The sequence below is a fragment of the Cinclus cinclus genome, chromosome Z, assembly GCF_963662255.1.
Source record: "Cinclus cinclus chromosome Z, bCinCin1.1, whole genome shotgun sequence".
Classification (NCBI taxonomy): domain Eukaryota; kingdom Metazoa; phylum Chordata; class Aves; order Passeriformes; family Cinclidae; genus Cinclus; species Cinclus cinclus.
Window position 1 is genome coordinate 63791651 of NC_085084.1, and position 21923 is coordinate 63813573.

At 44.8% G+C, this 21923-nt stretch overlaps 1 protein-coding gene across 1 annotated transcript; it reads left to right on the forward strand.

Annotated features, from left to right (window-relative positions):
• The first annotated feature begins 351 nt into the window (after positions 1–351).
• Positions 352–19385, forward strand: CD180 (CD180 molecule). The gene is given in 11 exon segments (XM_062513959.1): positions 352–531; positions 16209–16243; positions 16245–16352; positions 16988–17113; positions 17115–17230; positions 17233–17421; positions 17424–17501; positions 17504–17707; positions 17710–18368; positions 18370–18539; positions 18541–19385. Coding segments are annotated over 11 exon segments (2004 nt in total). The 3' UTR covers positions 18680–19385.
• Positions 19386–21923: the final 2538 nt, after the last annotated feature.

Below are 21923 nucleotides of genomic sequence, written 5' to 3' on the forward strand. Positions count from 1 at the left end.
TGAAAGACAGGTGTCTTCTAGAGAGGGCAGAGCCTCCCTTTGGAATGGGGAATTCGAATCCCCTCCCTCCAAATTATTATAATTTAGAAATTTAAAGGGGCTTTCAGGCAGAGGTATGGGGATAGGAGTAACAGTTCTTTACTAATATGTATAACAAGAGAAACAAACAACAATAATAACTACAGCATTAAAAGCAAACAGAACTAGGGGCCTTGAGGGACTTTGCTTTACAAAACCTGGGACAGTCTCATTCCACTGCGGAACTCCGAGAGCACCAAGCTGGAACGGTGGAAAATCCTGGGCTGGTGGGTGAGATGAGAAGCTCTGTAGGTGACAGGTGGAAAAGCAGGAATGTCCTGGCCGGGCAGGTGGGTGCAGGGCCGCAGCGTAGTGAAAAGCCCCAAAGCAGTGCCGAGGAAGCAGCGGCGGTGGGACAGCGCCGGCCCAGCTCCAGCAGGGCAGGAGGAGGCAGCTCAGAGCTCCGAGGAACACGAGGAGATGATGGCAGATTCCTCAGGACCAGGCCCGGTGGTGACGATGAACTCCTCCTGACACCCTGTTAGTTAGGGTGGTGGTAGCGGTCCAGATGAAGCAGTCTAGTTGAAGCAGTGATCTCGTAAAGAAGGTCTGGTGGCCTTTGTCCTCTGAAAAATCGAGTGGGTAAGGGCCCAAATCCCACATTATATCCAGGTGAGGTTCCTTGGCTCCTCCCTCTGGGCAGAGCACATCCCAATGGGATGATATCATTCTGTGAGTTCTGCAGGAGGTCCTTGATTGCCCGTGAACAGAGATAGTTCCTGGAGGGAGTTATCTATGAGTCATGGCAAGGCATTGATGGGCCCATTAACAGTTCATGAAGGTGGTGATTGAATGGATTTTGGGCACATCCTGGACTGTAACCTAGGACAATTGCACATATAGCTGGCCCTAGCTTTGACAGCTCCTCTTGAAAACTCCCATATAATTGCCTCTTCCTGAGCTGCTGCTGTTTATAGGGGCTGCAATGACAAGGTATGTTCCAAAAAGGGCAGGAGGTGTTCAGCTCTGTGGGCTTGACTTGATCAAAAGACAGGTATGCCATGATGTTTTCAAACATGTACTATAAAGCAACAGCATTTACATGAATTTTTGTCTGCACTGTGACTCAGTAGAGAATGGGGCTGGTAGGGGTAAAGCAGAGAAGGAATGAGCAGATGTTGCAGTGGAAGAAGATTGCACATGAAAACAGGCATAACAAGGCTTTTAAAAATTTATTTTAAAAGACAGAAATGTCAAAGAAGAGGGTTGTAAGAGAGGGTAATGATTCAGCAAGTGATGATTCAGTAGTCTGCTGCCCTAGAGGGCTAATATTTGCAGACTGGGGCCACAGGCAAGGTCTGATGGGTGTCAAAGAGCCACCCTATATATGCTCAGGACATGGGGTATTGGAACTTTCCTCACCATGGTAAAACAGACCTTCTAGAAGGTGAGGCTGGGTGCACACCCCCACAGCTGCTCCAGTGTGGGGCAAAGCTGCACTTTGAGGGTACTTACCTCCATCCCTTGGGAGCAATTTTTGCAAGAGGCCTTTTGATGACACAATCTATCCAAATGTGCACTGAGGTCCAGCTGTTGCTTCTGGAATTTGCCATTTTTTGAATAATGATTTTTCATAAATTCTACCCATTTCAGAAATACTGTAATGGAAATTTTTAAAAGATAAATTATACACAAATAACATCATATAATAACTTATAACATAGTGCATATAGCATATAACATATATAACATATGTAACATATGTAACATACAACATATATAACAGTATGCAGTATCCCACTTGCTTCCCAAGGGCTGCTTCCAAATCCATGTTAGAATAGCTCCATCTTGTGGAAATCAGTAGTAGCAGTGGGAGCAAACGATCTGGAAGAAAACTGTAGGAAAATATTGGCAACTTGCTCCTTGGCCACATGTGCCAGCAGCAGCTTTGGTTCCCAGCCACAGAGGTTTTTTCCCAGCCCCTTTCCTCACAGAATTTCAGCCTGAGCTGCAGGTTTGAAAAAAAAAAAGCAAAAAAAATCTATTGCAAATCCATAATTATTGGCATATTTTATTGGATTTTTGAGATACAACTATAATATTTGCACAGTTACTGTGTGATCATGTTAAGAGCTCAGGGGCTGTTTGGTGACTTCGACCTCTGTCACCCAGAACTCCACTTCAGACTGTCTCCTAGAGGGACTTCTGCTCACTCACTGCTTCCATCAATTAATTTTCAGCTGTGTCTTCACCTCAGCAGTGTTTCTCATTTCTGTTCTCATCTCCCTCTGCCTGTACCCCTGTGTGTGCAGTTGTTAAGTGGAGGGAACAGCTGCACTGCAGAGCTTAAACACGTTTCTGTCTTTAAGGACTTTCCAGTTTAGATAATAAATTTGTGAGGTTACATTTTAAAATAATAATTACTCCCTCTTTCCTAATGTACTGTTGGATTTTTTCTCATGTTTATCCAGACTCTGAGCTTTACACTCAGATAAAAAAGTCACTTAAAACTTTCCATTTAAAGTCTGTTTAATCTATATCCTGAAGGAAAATAAGTGAATTTCAGCTTGAAGTGTCCATTTGGTTTTGCACGGTTACCAACGCTTAGAATCATCTAAGTGATGACAAAATCTTTCAGGCCTAAGAGGTCTAACAAACATCCCATAAACTATATCAACAACTCACCAGCACAGATCAGTGAACAAAGAAGCAACAACACCCTCAGGTGAAATTGCACTCACCTGAAAGGCAAACAAACACTTAAATAATGCTAAGAAGATGGATTACCCTGAAGAGAGCTCTTCTTGTCATGCTCAGGGTATCCCACATGGCCTTAGCAAACATGGCATTCAGCACATGGGTGTGGGAGCTGGAGCTGCAGGCAGACACAGCAGTATGCACTGCAGGGATACATACAGCTGGGCATGAGGAGGTCCAGCCTGACAGCAGCTCGGAAATGGAAGCTCGAAGAGAAAGGCCGTGGAAAATGCTGCTAACTGAAAATCTAGACAAAGTCATGGTTTTGTCTCAAGTAACTGGCTAGATTTTCTCCTGGCAGCAGGCAGCCAACTAAATCTGTTACAAACTCTAGCTCCCTGAGTTCCCACTCACTCCACAGTGCTGTATATGACTCCTGCAAGATTGGATCCATAGCAACTGCTGTTTAGGTGGAAGAGTGAAGAAAAGAATGGTAAAACTAAATAAAAGGATAATATGAAGGCAAATGTTGGAAATCCCATCAAGATATAGGAGTTTTCCTTTCTTCTGTTGTTCACCTATTGCTCACCCCACTGTCCTCTTCTAGAATTATTTCCACTTGTGTGTAAAAGAGTCCATTTGTACAGTCCTATTGCCCACACCCAGCTTGTGTCAAACCCCACCCAGGGCAGGCTTACTACTCACAAAGAGCAGCACATTGAGAGACACTGCTGTTTCTATCACACCAACACAACATCTGAAACTTCCTCTTTGTTCATTAAAATGGAGTGCCAGTACTCAGCCCCTAGTGCTTCTTTAAGACCCACTCTTCTGTGACCTGAGAAAAATACACATCCCACAGTGCAGTGCAGTCTAACAGAGACACATGTCTGCCCCAAGCAGTGCAGCTCAGATCATCACAGCAGCATGACAAACTACAAATCACACACCTTCTGAGAAGGTTTCTTTAAACATGGTTTTGTCCCCACAACCTGAGGGTGATGGCTCTGACCAGGCAAGAAGCAATGTAGGGAGGGGATGGGGGCTACAGTGCCCACAGCCTACAGATGCTGCAGATGATATTAAGTGGAGAAAAGAAAAATAAGCAACAAGTTAAATTAGAGCAAGGAAAATACAGCTACACAAAGAGGAAAAAGCCTGTAATTGACAGCAAGTATGATAGGCAACAGGCCCCAGTGGCAGAGGAAACGCTGACTATCCAGCCAACACCATCCCAGCGAGATTTCACTGTCACTGCCTGTGGGAGGATGGAGCCAGCCACTGCTCCCTTCCTTTTGGCTAGGGAGATTAGCCATCCCAGCCTTTCCCTGCTATGGATGTGGCTGTTCAGCTGCTCCCAGCCACCCCAGGAGAGCATAGAAAACTGGGGTACAGTCTCTTGGGAATTTCACTCCTTTCTTTAAAGTTATTGCAGAAAAGCAAGAGGAGGCTTTGGCTTGCTTCTGGTATTCCTTTGAAGGAAATTAGTAGTTTGGAGGGATGGCAATATGCAAAGAACTAATATCCAGACAAGCTGCAGTGTGAAGCTCTTGATGTGCTTTCTCTGATGGAAACAAAACCTTGCCAAAGACTGAGGTGGCAAGTGAAAACCTTTTAAAATACTAATGGCCAACCTGCAGGTTATTACTCCTGACAATACTGTAAGACATCCATCCAGAGATTTTTCAGGGGGCTGGGGAGCAAACCATGATCTGACTAATTCCACAGGTTTAAACATTTGGCAAATTCTCCTTGCACATAGTTTTGGAAAGAGGGACTAGGTATTTGATGTGTATAGATATAAAAAGCAAACCACATGAAAGTTGACATTAGAGCAGACAGGATTTCAGGAGTGAGTATATAACAGGAGAAATGACCTGTGGCCCCAGCTCACTAGTTACTGCTGAGGCCAGTAGGCAGAGGGGTCACAGCTGAATAGCTCTGCACACATGGAACCACTCTTCCCATACCCTCATCTCCAGTTTGGCTGAATAAGAATTTACCCTTTCAAAACCATCTAATAGAAACAGCTTATTAGCAGCACCCAGCTGCAGGCTCAACTCCCAACACCTCCATGAAGTACAAAATCCTGAATTTTAGCAAAGAGGTTGGTTTGTTGTCCCATCAGTAAACCAGGTCAGTCAAGGATTCACACTTGACAAGAAAGGCAAGACCACTGTGAGCCCCATCTCTGAACCATGGAAAGGACAAAGGAACAAATGTTATGCTGTGGCAAAATATCTTTATTTTGTCATATTTCTGAATGGAGAATGTACTCCACACCATTACATCATGTTATAAACAGTAGTTACGTAGCAGTTGGAGGGATGATTATCAGGCAAAGACCATCAGCATAAAAGATGATAATTTTTTAATATGAATGTGGCATAAAGAGGAGATAAACTTGAGAAATGGATTGAAGCAATCAAAACTCTACTGAAACATCTCTTCATGTTCCCAAAACATCTGGCTGAGCATGACCTATGGTTTTTCTGTGTTACTGTAGCAGTTTCAGGTTTCTCCCATTATTCTCACCCACCCTAAGCAGAAGCACAATGCTCCTGCATTTCAGCAGGTGGAGGAGGAGAGGTGGCTCTCACCTGCCCACACAGTCTCTCCAGTGGCCACTCTGACCTGAAGGGTCATGGGAACACTCTCACAGACAGGACATAGCTGGAGCACTTCAAACACACTTTGGATGCATCTATGGCTTTTCACCAGCATTTCTTCCTTGAAAGCAGCAGAGGTTTTTCTCTTCCTGGAGTTCTATACTCAAGAATTCACGTTGCTTAGCAACAGGGCTTCCTTTTAAGATGTTCTTTTGTCATTTCAAAGCCTTCATGCCAGAAGTTCTTAAAATAGTCTGAACTCACACCAGCATCCTCAGTTTGGCTCTTTTCCTTTATCTCTGCCTGATTTCCTTCCATTGCAAGGTTAATGTTTGCATCCAGCCAAACCAAAACCAACAAAAATGCAACTTCTAGTGATCAGTCCAGCCTCACTGTATAAGGGCTAAGAACTTCCTTTTCCCCAAAGCCACACCAAGCAACACCCAATAGGGAACAGTAAGGAAAAGGGAAGCTTACAAGGGTTTAATTTCTGATTTTTTTGTTTTTTACTTAAGCCAGAACTGTTGCAATTACTGTATTTCTCTATTGTTTGTTTTTAGCCTAGTATTTTAGACTTGTGCAGCCCAGTTTGTGAGATTCTGTACTGTTTGGAGAGAAGAATAATGGCTTTTTAGTAATCATTGCAATCTGCATTTTATCTTGGCCTTTACAGTATTAGTGCCTTTACAGTACTATAAAGTACTCACTCCCATGGGGACCAAGAACACTGAGTACTTTGCTTGGTGTCATGGAACAGAGGGTGAATTTTTGAGACAGAGAAAAGTCTGATAGCTGTTTCAAAGAGTAATAGGGAGCTCCAGCACTGAGATCCTCAACACATTTTTGAATTTTTGAAAAATCACAAGCTTCTCAAGGAGGACAACACAAGCAGCAGCAGCTATACAGAAACAGTGTCTGCAAAGAGTGCATAGGAGATATTCCCCCTTTGAAGAAGAAGCATGAATGAACACACCAGTAATTAATCAGTTGCTAATTAATCTTGTCAGCAATTTCCTTCCACAAAGTGCCTTTATCCTGGCCATTTTTAATCTGCCTTTTATAGGACTTCACGCAGTTCCATGTGCCCCAGTCATGGCAAATTCAGCTTTTTGGCCACCAGCAGTGCTAAGGATGAAGGCACAGGGGCCAGGAAGCCCTATGTCCCCTGCCCTCAAGCAAGCTGCAGTCAAAACCTGAAGTTTGTTCATTCTGTCTGATAAAAAAAATAGCACTGCTGCCTCCCCTGAAGTCAGGGGTTCCAGGGTGTGGAGCAGAAGCAGTACCCTGGCTAAGTAATTTTTCCTTTTGAAAGTTACCACAAATAAAATCCACTAGACAGCAATCCAGCAGTGGAGAGGCATCCAGAGGAGTGCTCACTTTATTTGTTTGGAATATTTCTATACACAGTGCTCACATCATGTCCCTGGTCACACCATCCCTTTCTTCCAATGAGCATCCAGGTCACTAACCTCAACCATCAGTTCCAGAGAAAGGAGCTGGTGGTTTGGTCACCTGCCAAGGAGTGGTGGCAACCAGAGGATTGCCCCCTGAGGAAGGGGCATGCTGTGGCTTGGTCCCTGGCTGCCCAAAAAATCCACTGGACAAGCTGATGCCCAGCTGGGAGGGCACCACAGATGCAGTCCTGCAGCTCTTGTCCTACCTGTGTCCCTACCACTGCCAAGGGCAAGCAAAGGGACATTGCCCATGTGCCCAGAGTGTGGGTTAGAGAGCACACCTGGCTGCTATCCCCTGCCCTTGTTTAGGATTTCGGAAAGATTGGTTGCTGCAGCCTGAAGTAAAGGAGTTTCATATAAAGTCTGGTGAAGTCTGACATGTTTTACAGCGGCTGTGTCTTCCTGACAGTGATTTATCCTCTTACTTCATCACTTTGTTTCAGGCTTTTCCTTAGAGTGCAGCTTGTAGCCTGAGCCTGCAGCACCTGCTGCACTGGCAGCAAAGCCCATGCAGGTTTTCCTGCTAGGAAATACAGGTTTGAATTAGAGCAGGTGGTCCTGGTGCCCCCCAGCTGCCATGTTTCACCCTTTTGTGGTACCATGCTGTTGAGGGTTAGTTCTCTCCCTTTTTCCCTCTGTGGAATTTTCCCCATTGTCATGCTAAGATACCTGTTGACTGGGCCCTGGTGACAAGGGGGAGGGGACGGGAGGGAAGAATCAAGCCCTGCGAGATTCAAACAGCCAGAAGAGGAAGCGGAAGGCTGGGCCTCGGCCCATTTCCCCCGCGGAGTTCGGACGAGAAGGACGATCGCCGCCGGTGTCCCATCCCTGCCATCCCAGCGTCGGGAAACCACCATCGGACCCTGTCCGGCTGTCTTCTCACTGTAACCTGCCACCATCCAGCACTCTGCTGAGCACTGGGACCCACACCGAGAGCAGAGGGCTCTCTCTCCATCTCTCTCTCCCCCTGGGACAGCGCTGCCATCACCCCCAGCCCTCCTGCAGCTCTGCGGGACCCGCCCGCCCCCAGCACCGGGAACTGCAGCTCAGGGAAAAGGTGCCTGCAGCCAAAAAACACTGGGACTGAGTTACTGTTCTGTTTGTGGGTAATTTCATAGCTGTTGTTGTTCTTGTTTGTCGTGTTAGATATACTAGTAAAGAACTGTTATTCCTACCCCCATATCTTTGCCTGAGAGCTCTCTTAATTCCAAAATTATAATAATCAGAAGAATCACATTTTCTTTCAGTCCAAGGGGAAGCTTCTGCTTTCCTTGGCAAACACCTGTCCTTCAAACCAGGACACATGCAGCCACAGCAGGAGAATAGTCACAGTCCAAATCCCACAGCTCCAAGGCAAATCTTGAGATCCTAACATCCAGCATTCAAACATTTGGATTCCTACCTCATTTGTAATACCAAAGAAAACAGCAAATGATGAAAATCTTGAAATTCATACTTGAAGGAAATAGCTGAAAACTATTTTAATCCTTTGATCATGTATAGGATTTGCAGTTATTTTGGAAGCCTTGCTGTATTGGGTTGCCAATCCCTTTCTCTTCAGACCTGTGGAAGGCCCAGAGATAGACATTAATAATCTTTTTAAAAAGAGAGAATTAACATCTCACAGGGATTCTGAAGGTATTAAAGTCTTTTTAATAAATATACACAGTTCAATGCACTTCAGGTTTTTTATTTTATAGCATCTTAGATTGATGTTCACTTATTCCTACAGTCATTACACATCATTTTCAGGTTCATTCAGCCTGCAGCATGCCTCAGCACCTGAGTTTTCTGGAGGTGTGCCACTCAGTGATGTGACTGGGACCCATTCCTGACAGGCTAGGTCTGGCATAGGGTCAACCAAGTGGATTTGATTTCACACAGGTTTTCCCTTCAACCCAGCCTGCCATCCTCCAGGTGGAGAGGCTTCTGCAGGACCCAGGATCCTACCAGGAATGGGACCCACCCTTCTGTGTTGGGGTGGTAATTGGCATCCTGTGCCTTCCACAGTGTTCCAACAATCCACACGATGCCGGGTCTGTGAGTCTGTGTCCTGGGCTGAGCTGAGGGACACACGAGCACCTCACTGCCACAGCCCGTGCTAGGACTGACTCTATATCCCTGATGGTTTTTTAGGCAAGGGAAGATCCATCATTACCTGTGGGCAGACACTGTGTGTGACTCACTGCATTCTGGTGACTTCTGTGAGCTGTTCCTCCTGTCTAGTTCAGGATAGCAGTTTAGAATAGGGAACCCGGGGTGAACCACCCTCTCTGGAGGACTCTCTGACTGCAGGACAGGCTGGTTGGGGTGCCACAGCACTGGAGGGGCAGAGTAGAGGCAGCAGTGTGATCAGCCCTCTGCAACACACAGCATCTCACGAGCATTCAGTGGCAAGTACTGAGGTTGATTATTATTGCTAGTGTTTGCTTGCTCCTAAATTTTCCCCGTCATCAATAGTGGAAAAAGTTTCAACCAAGCACAGAGAAAACTTAATTAGGAGCAGCAGCTTACTCTTGAGGGGACTGTCCCAGAAATGCCTGTGGTCTGATAGTCATCCTGAATGTAATGATGGAGAAAAAATCTATCCAGCACTTGGGAACAGCGAACACCAGCATGCAGAGGAGCAGTACTGAGCATGGGAAGTGAATTAGCCTGCAACAGCTCTGGCTGTGACTGTCACAGAGGGTCTGCAACCTGCCTGAGCCCACAGCAAAGCCCCCTGCAACATCAAAACCCACTCCCACTAGCTACAGCCATAAATTCTTACAGCTCCCTGTTTTGCTTTAAAACCACAAAGATCTAAATTAATCTGATAGGCACAGACAATTAATAATTCAAATATCCCTTATCAGTCAGTTAATTGACTAATTAGTTAACTGACTAATTAGTCAGTTTTACTAAGTTCAACAATTATTTGAGCACATGGTCAAGAAGAGAAGCTTCAGTCACACAGTACTAATTTCATAATTAATTCTTCATTATTCAAAGTGTGCACTTTTGCGATCTTCAATATAAGGTATAAAGCTACCACAAAGTGTCCAAAGGAGGGCAATAAAAATGGTGAAGAGCCTTGAGGGGAAGCCGTGTGAGGAGTGGCTGAGGTCACTTGGTCTGTTCAGCCTGGAGGAGACTGAGGGGAGACCCCATCACAACCACAACTTCCTCGTGAGGGGAAGAGCAGGGGCAGGCAGTGGTCTCTTGTCTCTGGTGAACCGTGACAGGACCCAAGGAAATGGCCTGAAGCTGTGTCAGAGGAGGTTTAGGATGGATATGAGGAAAAGGTTCTTCAACCAGAGGATGGCTGGGCACTGGAACAGGTTACCCAGGGAAGGGGTGACAGCAGCAGCCTGACAGAGTTCAAGAAGTGTTTGAACAACATTCTCAGGAACATGGTGTGATCCTTGGGACTGGCCAAGAGTCGGGCTCTAAGATCCTTGTACATCACTTCAGGTTGTTCTCTGATTCTATGAAATTGAATTAGGCCCTAGAACTAATTATTTGTATAATAAATCTTCCCATTTTCTCAGTCGTCCCACTCATTCCCCCAACCCCACTTCAAAAAAAAAAAAATAAAAAAACAGAACAAAACCAAAACTTGTTAAACCAAAAACATCTCTGGAGTTATTCCTGCTTTCTTACATGACACACAAGTTCCATGATACATAATAGGCTTCACTGCACTGAAGAATGAACAGGATTAGCTTTTGCTGATGCTTTTCTTGATTCAGAGAACATTTCTTATAAAATACTTCATTGATTTTAAATTTGAGGGTTTTGGTATGGATGGTTCAAGTAAGTATCTGTGCCATCAGGGCTCACAGTCTGCAAAAAAAAGGTCATAGGGTGCAAGTCCAAACTGGTTCACCCTAGGAAAGCACAGCAGGGATCACAGGGTGTAGAGGTTTGACCAAGGCTGGATTCCAGGCACCCATCACTCCCTCTATCACTTCCATCCACAGCTGGACAGAGGAGACAAAATATAACAAAGGTTTATGAGCTGACATAAGGACAGGAGACATCACTCAACAAATACAATTACAGCCTAAATAGACTGAACATGGGGATATTAAGTAAATCTATTACCAACTAAATCAGAGCAGGATAATGAGAAGTAAAATAAATCTTAAAAACATCTTCCCTCCCCCACTCTCTCCTTCTCAGACTCTATTTCCTCCCCCTCAGTGGTGCAGGGAATGGGGGTTATGGTCAGTTCATCACAGATTGTTCTTGCAGCTGCTCAGGGAGGGAAGTCTTTCCCCTGCTCCACATGGGATTCCTCCCACGGGATACAGCTCTTCATTAACTTCTCCAAATCCAACCCACAGATGCAGCTCTCCATGAGCTGCTGCAACATGGGTCACTCTTCCTTGGGATGCAGTCCTTCAGGCACAGCCTGATCCAGTGTGGATCTCCCACAGGATCACAAGTCCTACAGGAAACCTTCTCCACTGTGGGCTCTTCTCTGCCTGTAGGTTTGTAGGTCCCTGCCAGGAGCCTGTTCCAGCCCAGGCCTCCCACAGGGTCACAGCCTTCTTTTGGGCACTCATCTGCTCCAGTGTTGGTCATCTCCAGGGGCTGCAGGTGGATCTTTGCATCCCCAGGGACCTCCACGGGCTGCAGCGGCACAGCTGCCTCACCATGGGAGCCTCAGCTCTGGCCCATGGAGCACCTCCTGTCCCCACTTCTGCACTGACCTTGGTGTCTGCAGGGCTGTTCCTCTCACACATTGTTGCTCTGATCTTCTCTGGCTGAAATTACATTTGCACAATAACTTTTTCCCTCTTAAACCTGTGATCACAGAGGCATTATCTAGTTGGCCCAGCCTTGAGGAGGGGTACCTCCATCCTGGAGCCTCCTGGCACTGGATCTGCTGGGTGTGAAGGAAGCTTCTGGCAGCTTCTCACAGAAGTCATCCCCACTACCCCCACTACCTAAACCTGTCCATGCACATCCGATACACAGGGACACACCAAGCCTTAGCTTTTCAGTGTTAAGATGAAAAATGACAGATAAACAAGGAACAAACATACTAATCAAATTATTCAGAACTTTTTGTTACCAACTGAAGAGCAAAAAGGATTTCTAGCAAACAGAGAACTGGCTGGGGAAGAGGCAGAGCTGTTTGTTGAATGTGGAGTCAGCTTTTCAGCTTGTCATTAAGATAAGGTATTTTCTTTTGTATAGTGTACATTAAAGAGGAGAAAAAACCCCCAGCCAACTGGGGTTTTTGGCACAGAAGCATCCCAGTAGCAGACAAATACAGCAACAGGGCACTGTTTCTGTAGCCTCTCAGTGCCTGCCAGCCCCAAGAGGTGTAGGCAAGTATGCAACATGGAGTGAGCTCTGCACTTCTGGCAGCTTCCCTCCTGACTTGTTGACTGTTCTCCTCTCCTCAGCTGCCTGCAGGAATGAGCAGAGCATGATTCAGGTGAGCCCTGAAATCAGCTCCAGCTGCCAGCAGAGCCGTGGCCTTCCTACACTGCTTCAGAGCCAAAGCCACTGATTTTGTGTGTATCCTTGGCACCAGAGAAGTTGAGGTGTCTTCACCTTCCTGGGAGACCTTGATGCACCCCAAATAGCATCTTGATTACTTGAAGCTTCCCTGGTTGAGAACAGGGTCTGGATTGGCTCTGTTGGGCTGTGACGCATTTTCTGACCCAGTAAGTTTCCCTGACACCTTTTTCTCCTAGGCATTGAAGAAAGAGTGCCTCTTAAGGCAAACATGCTGTCAAGCTAATAACTCAGTCATTTAAGAAAGGGAAGAAAAAGGCAGGTCAAGCTGTTTGGCTGCAGTCAGTGTTCAGCACAGCCCTGGGCAGTCAGGACCTGACCCCTCTGTCTGGGTGGCACAAGATCCCCTCCTGCAGCTGCTGCACACACTCTTCTCTTAGGGGTGCTTAGAAATACTGTCCCCTTTCAAAAAAGGGATCATTATCTGCAACCTAAATACAAGAGGAAGACTGTTAATTTTCAGATTGTAATATTGCTTTCTAGCTTTACTGTTTGTACTGCAATAGACGTGCATTAGCAACACAATCTATTTGCAAAAGTGTAGGCAGACATCTTAGAGTCGTAGAATGGTTTAGGCTGGAAAAGATCTGTAAGATCATTGAGTCCAGCCAAGTCCTGCTGCCACCAGACCCAAAGAAGAGTTCTGATTGTCAGCTGGTTTACAGGATTTTGTGCCTTTCTTAAGTGATGAATCAAATTTTGTTCAACTCAAATTCCACATTTCATTAAATTACCCTTTAGTATTGTGCTACAGTCCCATCTGCACTACCCTGTATTTAGCAGAGACATTCCAGTCCACATGAATATGAAGACTGATTTTCCTCAGTTTCCACTTTTAAAAAATCTGTTCTGCCTCAGAAAAGCAAAGCAACCTGACTATATTTAAAGCAGGCAAGTCCTGTTTCATTCTGAAACTACTGTTTTGCTCACACTGAGTTCAGTATGTCTTTTCCTTGCAATCTGCTTTCCAGCCAACTCCCCCCATTTGTCTGACCTCTCTGCTTAGCCTCACATTCATTCAGAGAAGGCAGCACAAGATCATCCAGCGCAGCAACCCACCTCTCTCCATAATGGCCTGTGATTTACACCTCCTGATTTTCACAGTGTTCACCTGTGCCAGCTCAAGGCACCCGGCACAGTAGACAATGTGCGTGGAGCAGTGACAGCCACCATCCCTCTGCATGTACAGGAGCTGGCACACCTGGGGTAAATGCTGGCCTGCTGATGTCTGAATGTTTACAGCTCCCACGGGATTTTTCATAGGGAAATCCTAATGTCTTTATCAGAGGAACAAGATATGCTTAGAAACATCAGCCACTGTCCCTCCTCCTCCTCCTCCTCACATCTGGGCAACCTCACACCCTCTCCCACCACTGACGGGGACTTTGGGAGCCCATCAAACCATCACTGTACTTCATCCCACAGAGAGCTTGAAGGATGATAAAGTTTAATGGGTATGAGAGATAGAGGAGAGGTATAAGAATTTTACCTCTTATGCTCTTTATACAAGAGTTTGTACACAGTGAGGTTATGATAATGTCTCTATTTGCTATTTGGTTGGTGTGCAATACCACATGAGAATAATAAGAAGGTATCAGGGCTTTTCCAGAGGCAGGAGAAAAGATTAACCCAACAAGTCTTTTCCTTAATACTTTATTTTATCTTGGCTTTTCTTCTCTTTTTTTCTATTTTTTTTTTCTATTCCAAGTGGGAGACAATAGAAAAAAAGGTATTTGATTCAAGGAAGAAGCACAATGGAAAAGCAGCCCTCTGAAATGCACACCTGGGGCTAATAGCAAATTCTTCCTTGAATTAAATCTACAAATGCACAACAGAATCCCCCAAGGGATAGTCTCTCCTCAGTTCACTGCAAGAGCCACTCCACACCCTGAAGCATATGGAGACAGCTTATTTACTCACTGTTTTATTTGAATGGTAAAATATAGGCACTCTTCTCATTTACAGTGACAGTTAAGTTTTTTTAATCTGTCAAAACTACACATGGCAATGGTTAGCTCCACAGTTTCTTCTTTGCTTAGATGTATTGAAAGCATCGACTTTTCTAGGTCTATATTTTGTCATTTTTGTAGATACTGACAAGTGCTTCTGGGCTGGGCCCCATACCATCACAAGTGTTATCACAGCAGGTGCTGGGCTGGCTTTCTGCCCCCAGGTCATGGCAATCAATGCATGTTGGGCCTCAGCCATGGGCAGCACTGTGTCACCCCTCCCTGCTGATGCTGTCCCTGGGTGTTGTCTGCCTGGCCCTGAACTCCAGCTCAGACCCAGCATGCCAGAGGGAGCTGGACAGTCAAGGAGCTGTGCTTCCCACCTGGATGGGGAATTCTGTGCTGACAGCCCCTCTCCCCTTCCTCCCACTCCACCACACTGCTGCTGACATCTCTCTGCCCCTGCCTGCACTGTCTGCAGCAGTGGAGGCCCACGTTGCTTCCCCAGCATTCCCTGGCACCCTTCAGCTACAGGATTTGTGCTTAAAGGAAGGGTAGAAAATGTTCACCAAACCCAGACTGCGGTTTGCAACAAACACTACTTCTCTTCCTCTTCTCCTGAAGCTACTGAGTGCAGACATGGCCCACTTGCCTCTTTTAAGCCAGAGACAGGCAAAGACGTGGTTTAGCCTCAAATACACATGGCTGTGTCAACAGAAAGACGTGAGCCCCACACACTGCTCCCCAGGCCATAGACGTGCACCTGGACAAACCCCACAGACCATGTTCTCCCTCCCACAGGGCACACACCTGCACTGTCCTCTACATCTCATGGGCTCCAGGACATTCTTCTCTGGACACACCACTGCTTTCATCCACTAGCACAATAGCTTTGTATCAAATTAAAGTGCTCATGTTGGCCAGCTCTGCCATACATGTGTTTACTTCCCCACAAGATCAACACCTGCAATGTTATGGGATAAGGGATTGCCAGAGCTGCAGCTCGTACGCAGCCCGGAGTACCCCACCCTGTTAGGCTGGCCCTGGGACCACTCAGGACAGAACATTGCTCTGTCCTTTGGGAGGAGAGGTGGGTGTGCAGGAGGCTGGTGCTGCACTGCCTGTGCCTGTGTTCCCCACTGCAGCTGGGATGAGGCTGATGCTGCGAGCATCCCCACGCCTCAACAACGTGGCAGGCTGTTTCAGAGTGGCAGTAACCTTGGTCTGGTTGACTTCCATGCAATCACCAGGCAAAGGCAGGTCAAGCATGCTCAGTGAATTTCCCTGGTATCCACAGAGTTAACTTCTCTATGTTATAGGTGGGTTTATTTTCATTTAAAACTGAAAAGCCTTTGTAGACATTTTAAAGACTTAGCATATCAGGCATGATCTTTGTCTAGTCTGAGCTAAACATTCCTGCTGTCTCCTAACTGCAGTGTGTAGTTGAATCCATATTAAATTAATTTGGCCACATTCCTTCTAGTAACATTTTCCAGACCTGCTCTTTTTTATTTCCTCTCTGTAAGGTTTACTTAAGATTTCTCCTTGAATAAGTTTTGTTTCAAGACTCATTACATTCACAATTTAGAACTACCCTGTGAGGATCAATTTTTAAGGATTTAATAATTCATCCAGAAGAGTAAACAATCCTCATATGGGTTAACTTTGATAAGAAAGTACTGCAGGTGAGACACTTCAAATTAATACAAGAGAGATTCAAGGTATTAATTTTAAAAACAGACTCTCCAAGACCCCAGGGCTATGCATTGCAAGCCTATGTTGAGGTTTCCTGAGGTTTTGACTGCTCTGTTTCAAATCATTCAAAATTCTCTTTGGGTTATTTTGTAGGTTGTATTAGTTTGGGCGGGAGATTTTCCACATGCCATGTTTTCCTATTTATATTCAAAGTACATAACTATTTCAGTTTCACTGTGCATTTTCCACAGCCTACAGAAAATAAGAGCTAGAGGTGGGAAGGTTTAGGACTGAGAGAGGTTCCTGTGACTACTTGTCACAACAGAAATCCTCAATTTCAGCTTCAATGTTCTCCCTTCCCTCCACAATTCAACCTTCTCTGACCTGAATTCTCTTCTCTCCTTGGACTTAACAAGGTATGGAAGGAACATCCTCACTTCTCATCACAATCATGAACCCCCCTGTCCTTGTCAGAGACAGAGACTTCTGGAGCACACCACAGCAGCATCTTCCTGCCTTCGCAAGGAAACTACTCTCAGCACCTTCAGACAGCTGGTGAATTTTTTTGCTAAGTAGAGATTGATCCACTTGGGCAATATCTCAGCTTCTCCTCTAGGGACACTTATTTACAGTTCAGTGGGTGAAATATACATTCCAGATATTACCACCTTTAAGGCAGTAGTGGCAGCAAATTTTTACTAATTTTCAATATTGTTCCCTAAAAACTGGAGAAAGACGTGTTTGGCCCTTGGAAGTTGCTGGCTTTTTTACAGGAAAAGAGATTTTCCTGTTAAGTTAGACATTAAATACTTAATGTCTCCTGTGTCCCACAAATGCCTTTTCACACCCATAATTTCAGGACAGGTTTTTCTTCTCACCAGAACCCTGTAATTAAATGTGAACTTAAAAGTACCAGGCAAGCATGACTTTTACCCTCGTGACGACAACAGATCTTGGATTTTTACAGATATGAGGTGCAGTTCGTGTAATCACATTACCAGGAGAATTTGTGAGTCAGGCCACTGATGCAGTTTTCTATTGTTTTCTCAAGGTGTCAGATCAGCTGGGCATATGATGGTGCCTTTCACAGCAAGAGGCAGCTGAACCCAGTCATGCTGACCAGAATCCTGCTCATGTTTCTGTCTGACACAGCATTCACTGGCCCACACTCCCTGGAGTATGTTGACACAGACAGGAATGACAAGGATCTTCATTATTCCTGTGTCAAATCTTGACGGCTTAGCGATCTTCATCTTGGGCAGCAACCACATCTCTTCACTGCAGCTTCCTCCCAGCTCCCCACTTGGAACCTCAAACACCTCCATTTTCAAATGAACAACATACAAGCAATCACAGCAGAAGATGTCCAAGCTCTGCAGAAGACCAGCAGTGTTACTCTCATCCTTAAAGGCAATAACATTACATATGTCGAACCTGGATCTTCTCAGTCCCATTTCTACAGTCTGGGCTTGGTAGGCTGTGCTCCCTGGGGGTCCTGGTGGGGATACAGAACTCCACAGCCCAGACCCATCACCTGGGAACATTTTACAGTGTGGAAAAGGAGTCTACATATGCCCAGATGTTTTACAAGGCCTCTGTAGTATCTCTGCCAAGGATCTCTATCTGCAGTTATGGCACTTCAAAAATCCAAATGCTGACACATTTCAGGGCTTAACCAGGCTCCAGAAGCCAGACCTAACCCAAAACCTTATCCATGCACAGCCCCCTGGCATCAGTGGCATGAGCTTGCTAGAGGAGATGGTTCTCAATGTGAAGAGTACCTCTGCAACACCAGCTCTGCTGCCTTCCCCTCCCTCACCTGCCTCCACATCAAGGGTAACTCACAGGTTCTCCAGCCAGGCTCTGGCTGTTTGGAGAAACTGGCAAAGCTTCAACATCTAGATTTAAGTCAGTCACACTGAGTGTTCAGACTGCTCTAGAAAAGCACTGAGCAGACTTTTTTCCTGTATCTGAGCCACAACACACATCTCCATCTCCAGGACACGCTCATTTATGGCACTGCTAGCCTAGAGCTGCTGGATTTACCCTTCACTCCGTTCTATAACAACACTTCACAGAGCCTTTTCCAAAATCTGCATGTCTAGCAAGTGCTGAATCTTTCCTCATCTCACATTAATACTAGCATTCAGTATCTCTTTCAAGGCTTGAAAAACCTCATGTTCTTGGACCTTAGTCAAAATAACTTTGAACTGGAGATCATGCCAAAGGACAAACTGTTCCAACAACTATCCATTTTAGAGGTGCTAATATTATCATCCTGTGAACTGACAGCAATAGGTAACCAAATATTTCACAACCTCAGGAAATTACAGCATGTTGATCTGAGTTACAACAAATCTACTGCATTCAGCACAGATGCATTTTCTAATCTCAAGAGTACCTATCTCAATTGTACCCATAACAGGATCCAGTACAGCTGATCCAGGTGATCAGCTAGTACCCCTAGATGGCAACTGCATAATCAGTTTAAGCCACCACCTTCTGGACTGCACCTGCACTAACATTGATTTAATCACCTGGTACAAGAAACATCTGGACAAGGACCTTGAAGGAACAAGGTGTTCTGAACCCAAATTATGAGCTAGGTTCAGCTGGCCACATCTCACTCTCCTGTGGGAAGAACACATCAGGAATCATTGCAGTTGTCTTGGCTGTTTTATCTTGTAGTGCCATCTTCCTTTGGGATGCTCACTATTTCAAGCAAAATAACCAACAAGTCTAAGTCTGGGATGCAGACACAGAAAATATCCACAGCAACTGTATTAAGCTGAAAGACATCTCATTGTTTTCATTTGTGACATGTATTTTCTTAACTTTTGTAATATCCTCTCTACCCGTATTAAAACTTTTAGAAAAATAATGAAAAAATTATAATTGAAAAAATAAATTATTACATGAATCTTGAAAATTATTATCTTATGGAGAAATCACAATTCAGCTGGTAGCCCTGTTGTGCTATTATTGTGGTTAATGCACTTGGAAAATCCAACAGCCAAAATAACTTCTCTTTTAAAAAAGAAAACGTAACCACCACCACCACTCCCAAAAAACAAACCAAACAACCCAATGAAAACCAAACCAAAACCCCTAACCAAATTCTACCCTCTATCAAACACCCTTGAAAAGCAATGTTTTATAAGAGCTGGCAGTACTGTACCCCACTCTGCTGAAAAAAAACCAAAACCAAAACCAGAAACAGAAAAAAAACCCACAAAACAAACCCACCCAAAAATCCCCCACTACCTATAAAGGACAGATTTATAATCACATGAGACATACCTGCAGGACTGGCAGAAACATCATGTATCACCACTGTGATTTAAAAAAAATATTTAAAATACTTTTGATCCTTAGAGAATTAATTCCTGGCCATTGCAATTCTGTTTATCCATCTTTCAGCCCGGGGCAGGCCCTGCTCCTGTGCTCTTTTCTAAACTCCATAGTAAGTAAAGACAGAATGATTTCTAACCATAAAATTGTAGATTTGTGGATCTAATATATGGGTCCAATACTCTGCTTGCTTGCACAGGGCAAAAATCCTCAATGCTGACAGATATGAGCCAGCCTAGGGTTCCTTTCAGCCACAGCCCACCTGAGAAAACCAGAGGCTGCAAAGGGGGCAGTGCACTGGAAAACCTCATCCCACAGGTGCTCCTGAGTGTCAGCAGCTACGTCACGTTGCTCCTGGTGCATGTCCCTGGAGAGAATTCAGGGACAATAATCCCTGCTTCAACTCGATATGCAACAGCTAGGTAGGAATAAAGACCTATTATTCATACAAAACCAAACTGTTTTCTCTACCATCATATGTGAATAAACCCAGAGCAAGGCAGGGTTGGACCAAGGATCTAATGGGAACTTGTCAGGCCTACTCATCTGCCCTGCGTCACTGTGAAGTCATTTATGTTTTCTTTAAGAACAGGCTTACCCTGATGGATAGACACAGCTTTCCTGGCGGTAGGACCTTCCTGCCTCCTGGAGCACGCAGGGGAGGCTCAGCCAGTACCACTCCCTGCTGCGTGGAACTCGCTGGAGATGCAGCTGCTCTCCAAGATGTGGAAGGCCAACTCTCAACACTTTCTATGCAGGACTCCACATTCAGCTTCAGCTGCTCTCTGAAGGCATTTCCTCAACATTTGGCTCTCTTACATGCTGACTAGCTAAGATTTCAAAGATTCCTGCTGGACTAGAATGTTTCTGCTCATTTCTAATGATACTGCTGACAAGAACCCAATTAATCTTCTCCAGTCAGAAACACATCTCATTTGAAAATCCTCTTTTACCATATGCTAGCAGACTCATGCAATATGTATTTTTGCAGCTTTCAGATGCCTTTACATCAAATACACCACTGCCCTACCCCCCAGCCTCCCCTCCTCCTGCCTCCATAGCCATGTTCTGCCCAAAGGCACACAGTGAGTGAGAGGCGTTTGCTGCTCCTTCTCCAGTTGCCTACACACACTCCAAGACTTGGCGTACTAAAATGATCCTCTCTGTATTGCTGGTCCACATCCCCTGTTCGTGTGGCTGCTGAAGGCTCCTCCTGATACAATGGGCAGGTGCTGAGCTCCAGCTGCCCAGCACTGCCCTTCTGCAAGGGCTCAGCTATAGTAGTGACTGGAGGGAAAATTGTATGTTGGGCTGAAAGGTATTCTGAAATGCCCTTTGGTTTGGAGAGAACACCACAGGATTTAACCACTACCAGTTTCTGAAATGCTATCCTGTGTCATGGTGTAGACTCAGGTATAGACTTCATCTAAAACTCAGACGTTTGAGAAGTTAAAACGTGTTTCTTGTGCCATACATATTTGCACACAGAGTACTAAAGCTTTCTTGTAATCTATCCCTTGTCCCACTCACAACTTGTTTTGGATGACCAGATATTCAGGTGTTATAATTTTACTCTTTTCTTTACAGTGTTATCTCTGCTCTATTTACCTGCAAAAATGCCATTTGTAAGACACTGTGCAAACAATGCTGAACAGCACACACTGTATATTTCAGGATACACAAAATCTAAATACAGAACCTTTCCTTTTTCTGAAGGAAAATTTATCTCTGCTATAATACACTAAAATGTCCAGATTGTGTATGGAGACTTTGTTAAATTCAAAGACTTCGTCTTCTGGGATTATTTAGTAAGGATATACAGTAGAAAGAAGCAATGTATCTTTTTCTTACGGAACTGTGTACCTACTCAAGCTCTGATGTGATGCACTCTTTTGGCTTCCAGTCCTGCCTTTTATCCCTTTTTTTTTTTCAAATATGGCTACAAAGCCAGCACACAGAGAGAACAAGAGAACTGCCTGAGGTGAATGGTGCCTAAGAAGATTTAGCTCGCCATCACCCTAGCTCCTGGACTACATATCCCTGAAAGTCACAGTACAGCTCAACACAACCCAGAATTTATCAGTATTTACAAAGAGAAGGAACTTGAGGGTATCTTCATTATTTCACAGACTAGTAAGCTTTATTTCACCAGGACAAACCAAAACTCAGAGCCAAGTTCTTAATTTCCTTAACTGTGCTTAAGCAAGGTCTCTCAATAAGATGCAGGTCAATTTTTGAAGGGCCACTTTACTCTGGAACAAGATGATTGAGTGGACCAATTTCCATGTATGTTGACTTCAAAAAATACATCCTCGTGTCAATGGAACATCTTCTAAGAACTCTATGATTCACTGTTCTTGTCTGAACCTGGAAAAAGAACAGGTGAAGACCCTTCTCAAACACTATATACTATACCTCCCTGATCAGGCAAAAACAATGGAAATTCTTCTCCCCCAGTAGCAGAAGACATTTTCCTACCAAATTCCTTGGACATCCTCTTCCCCTTCAGATCTGCATTCTTTAGGGCTTGATGTGTACTAGAACACAACTACACTGTTAATGTGTTCTTACTCTGCAATCTTCTCAGTTCCCCCTTATGCTCTTAGATTTTGCCTCTTGAACTCTAACCTTTAGCA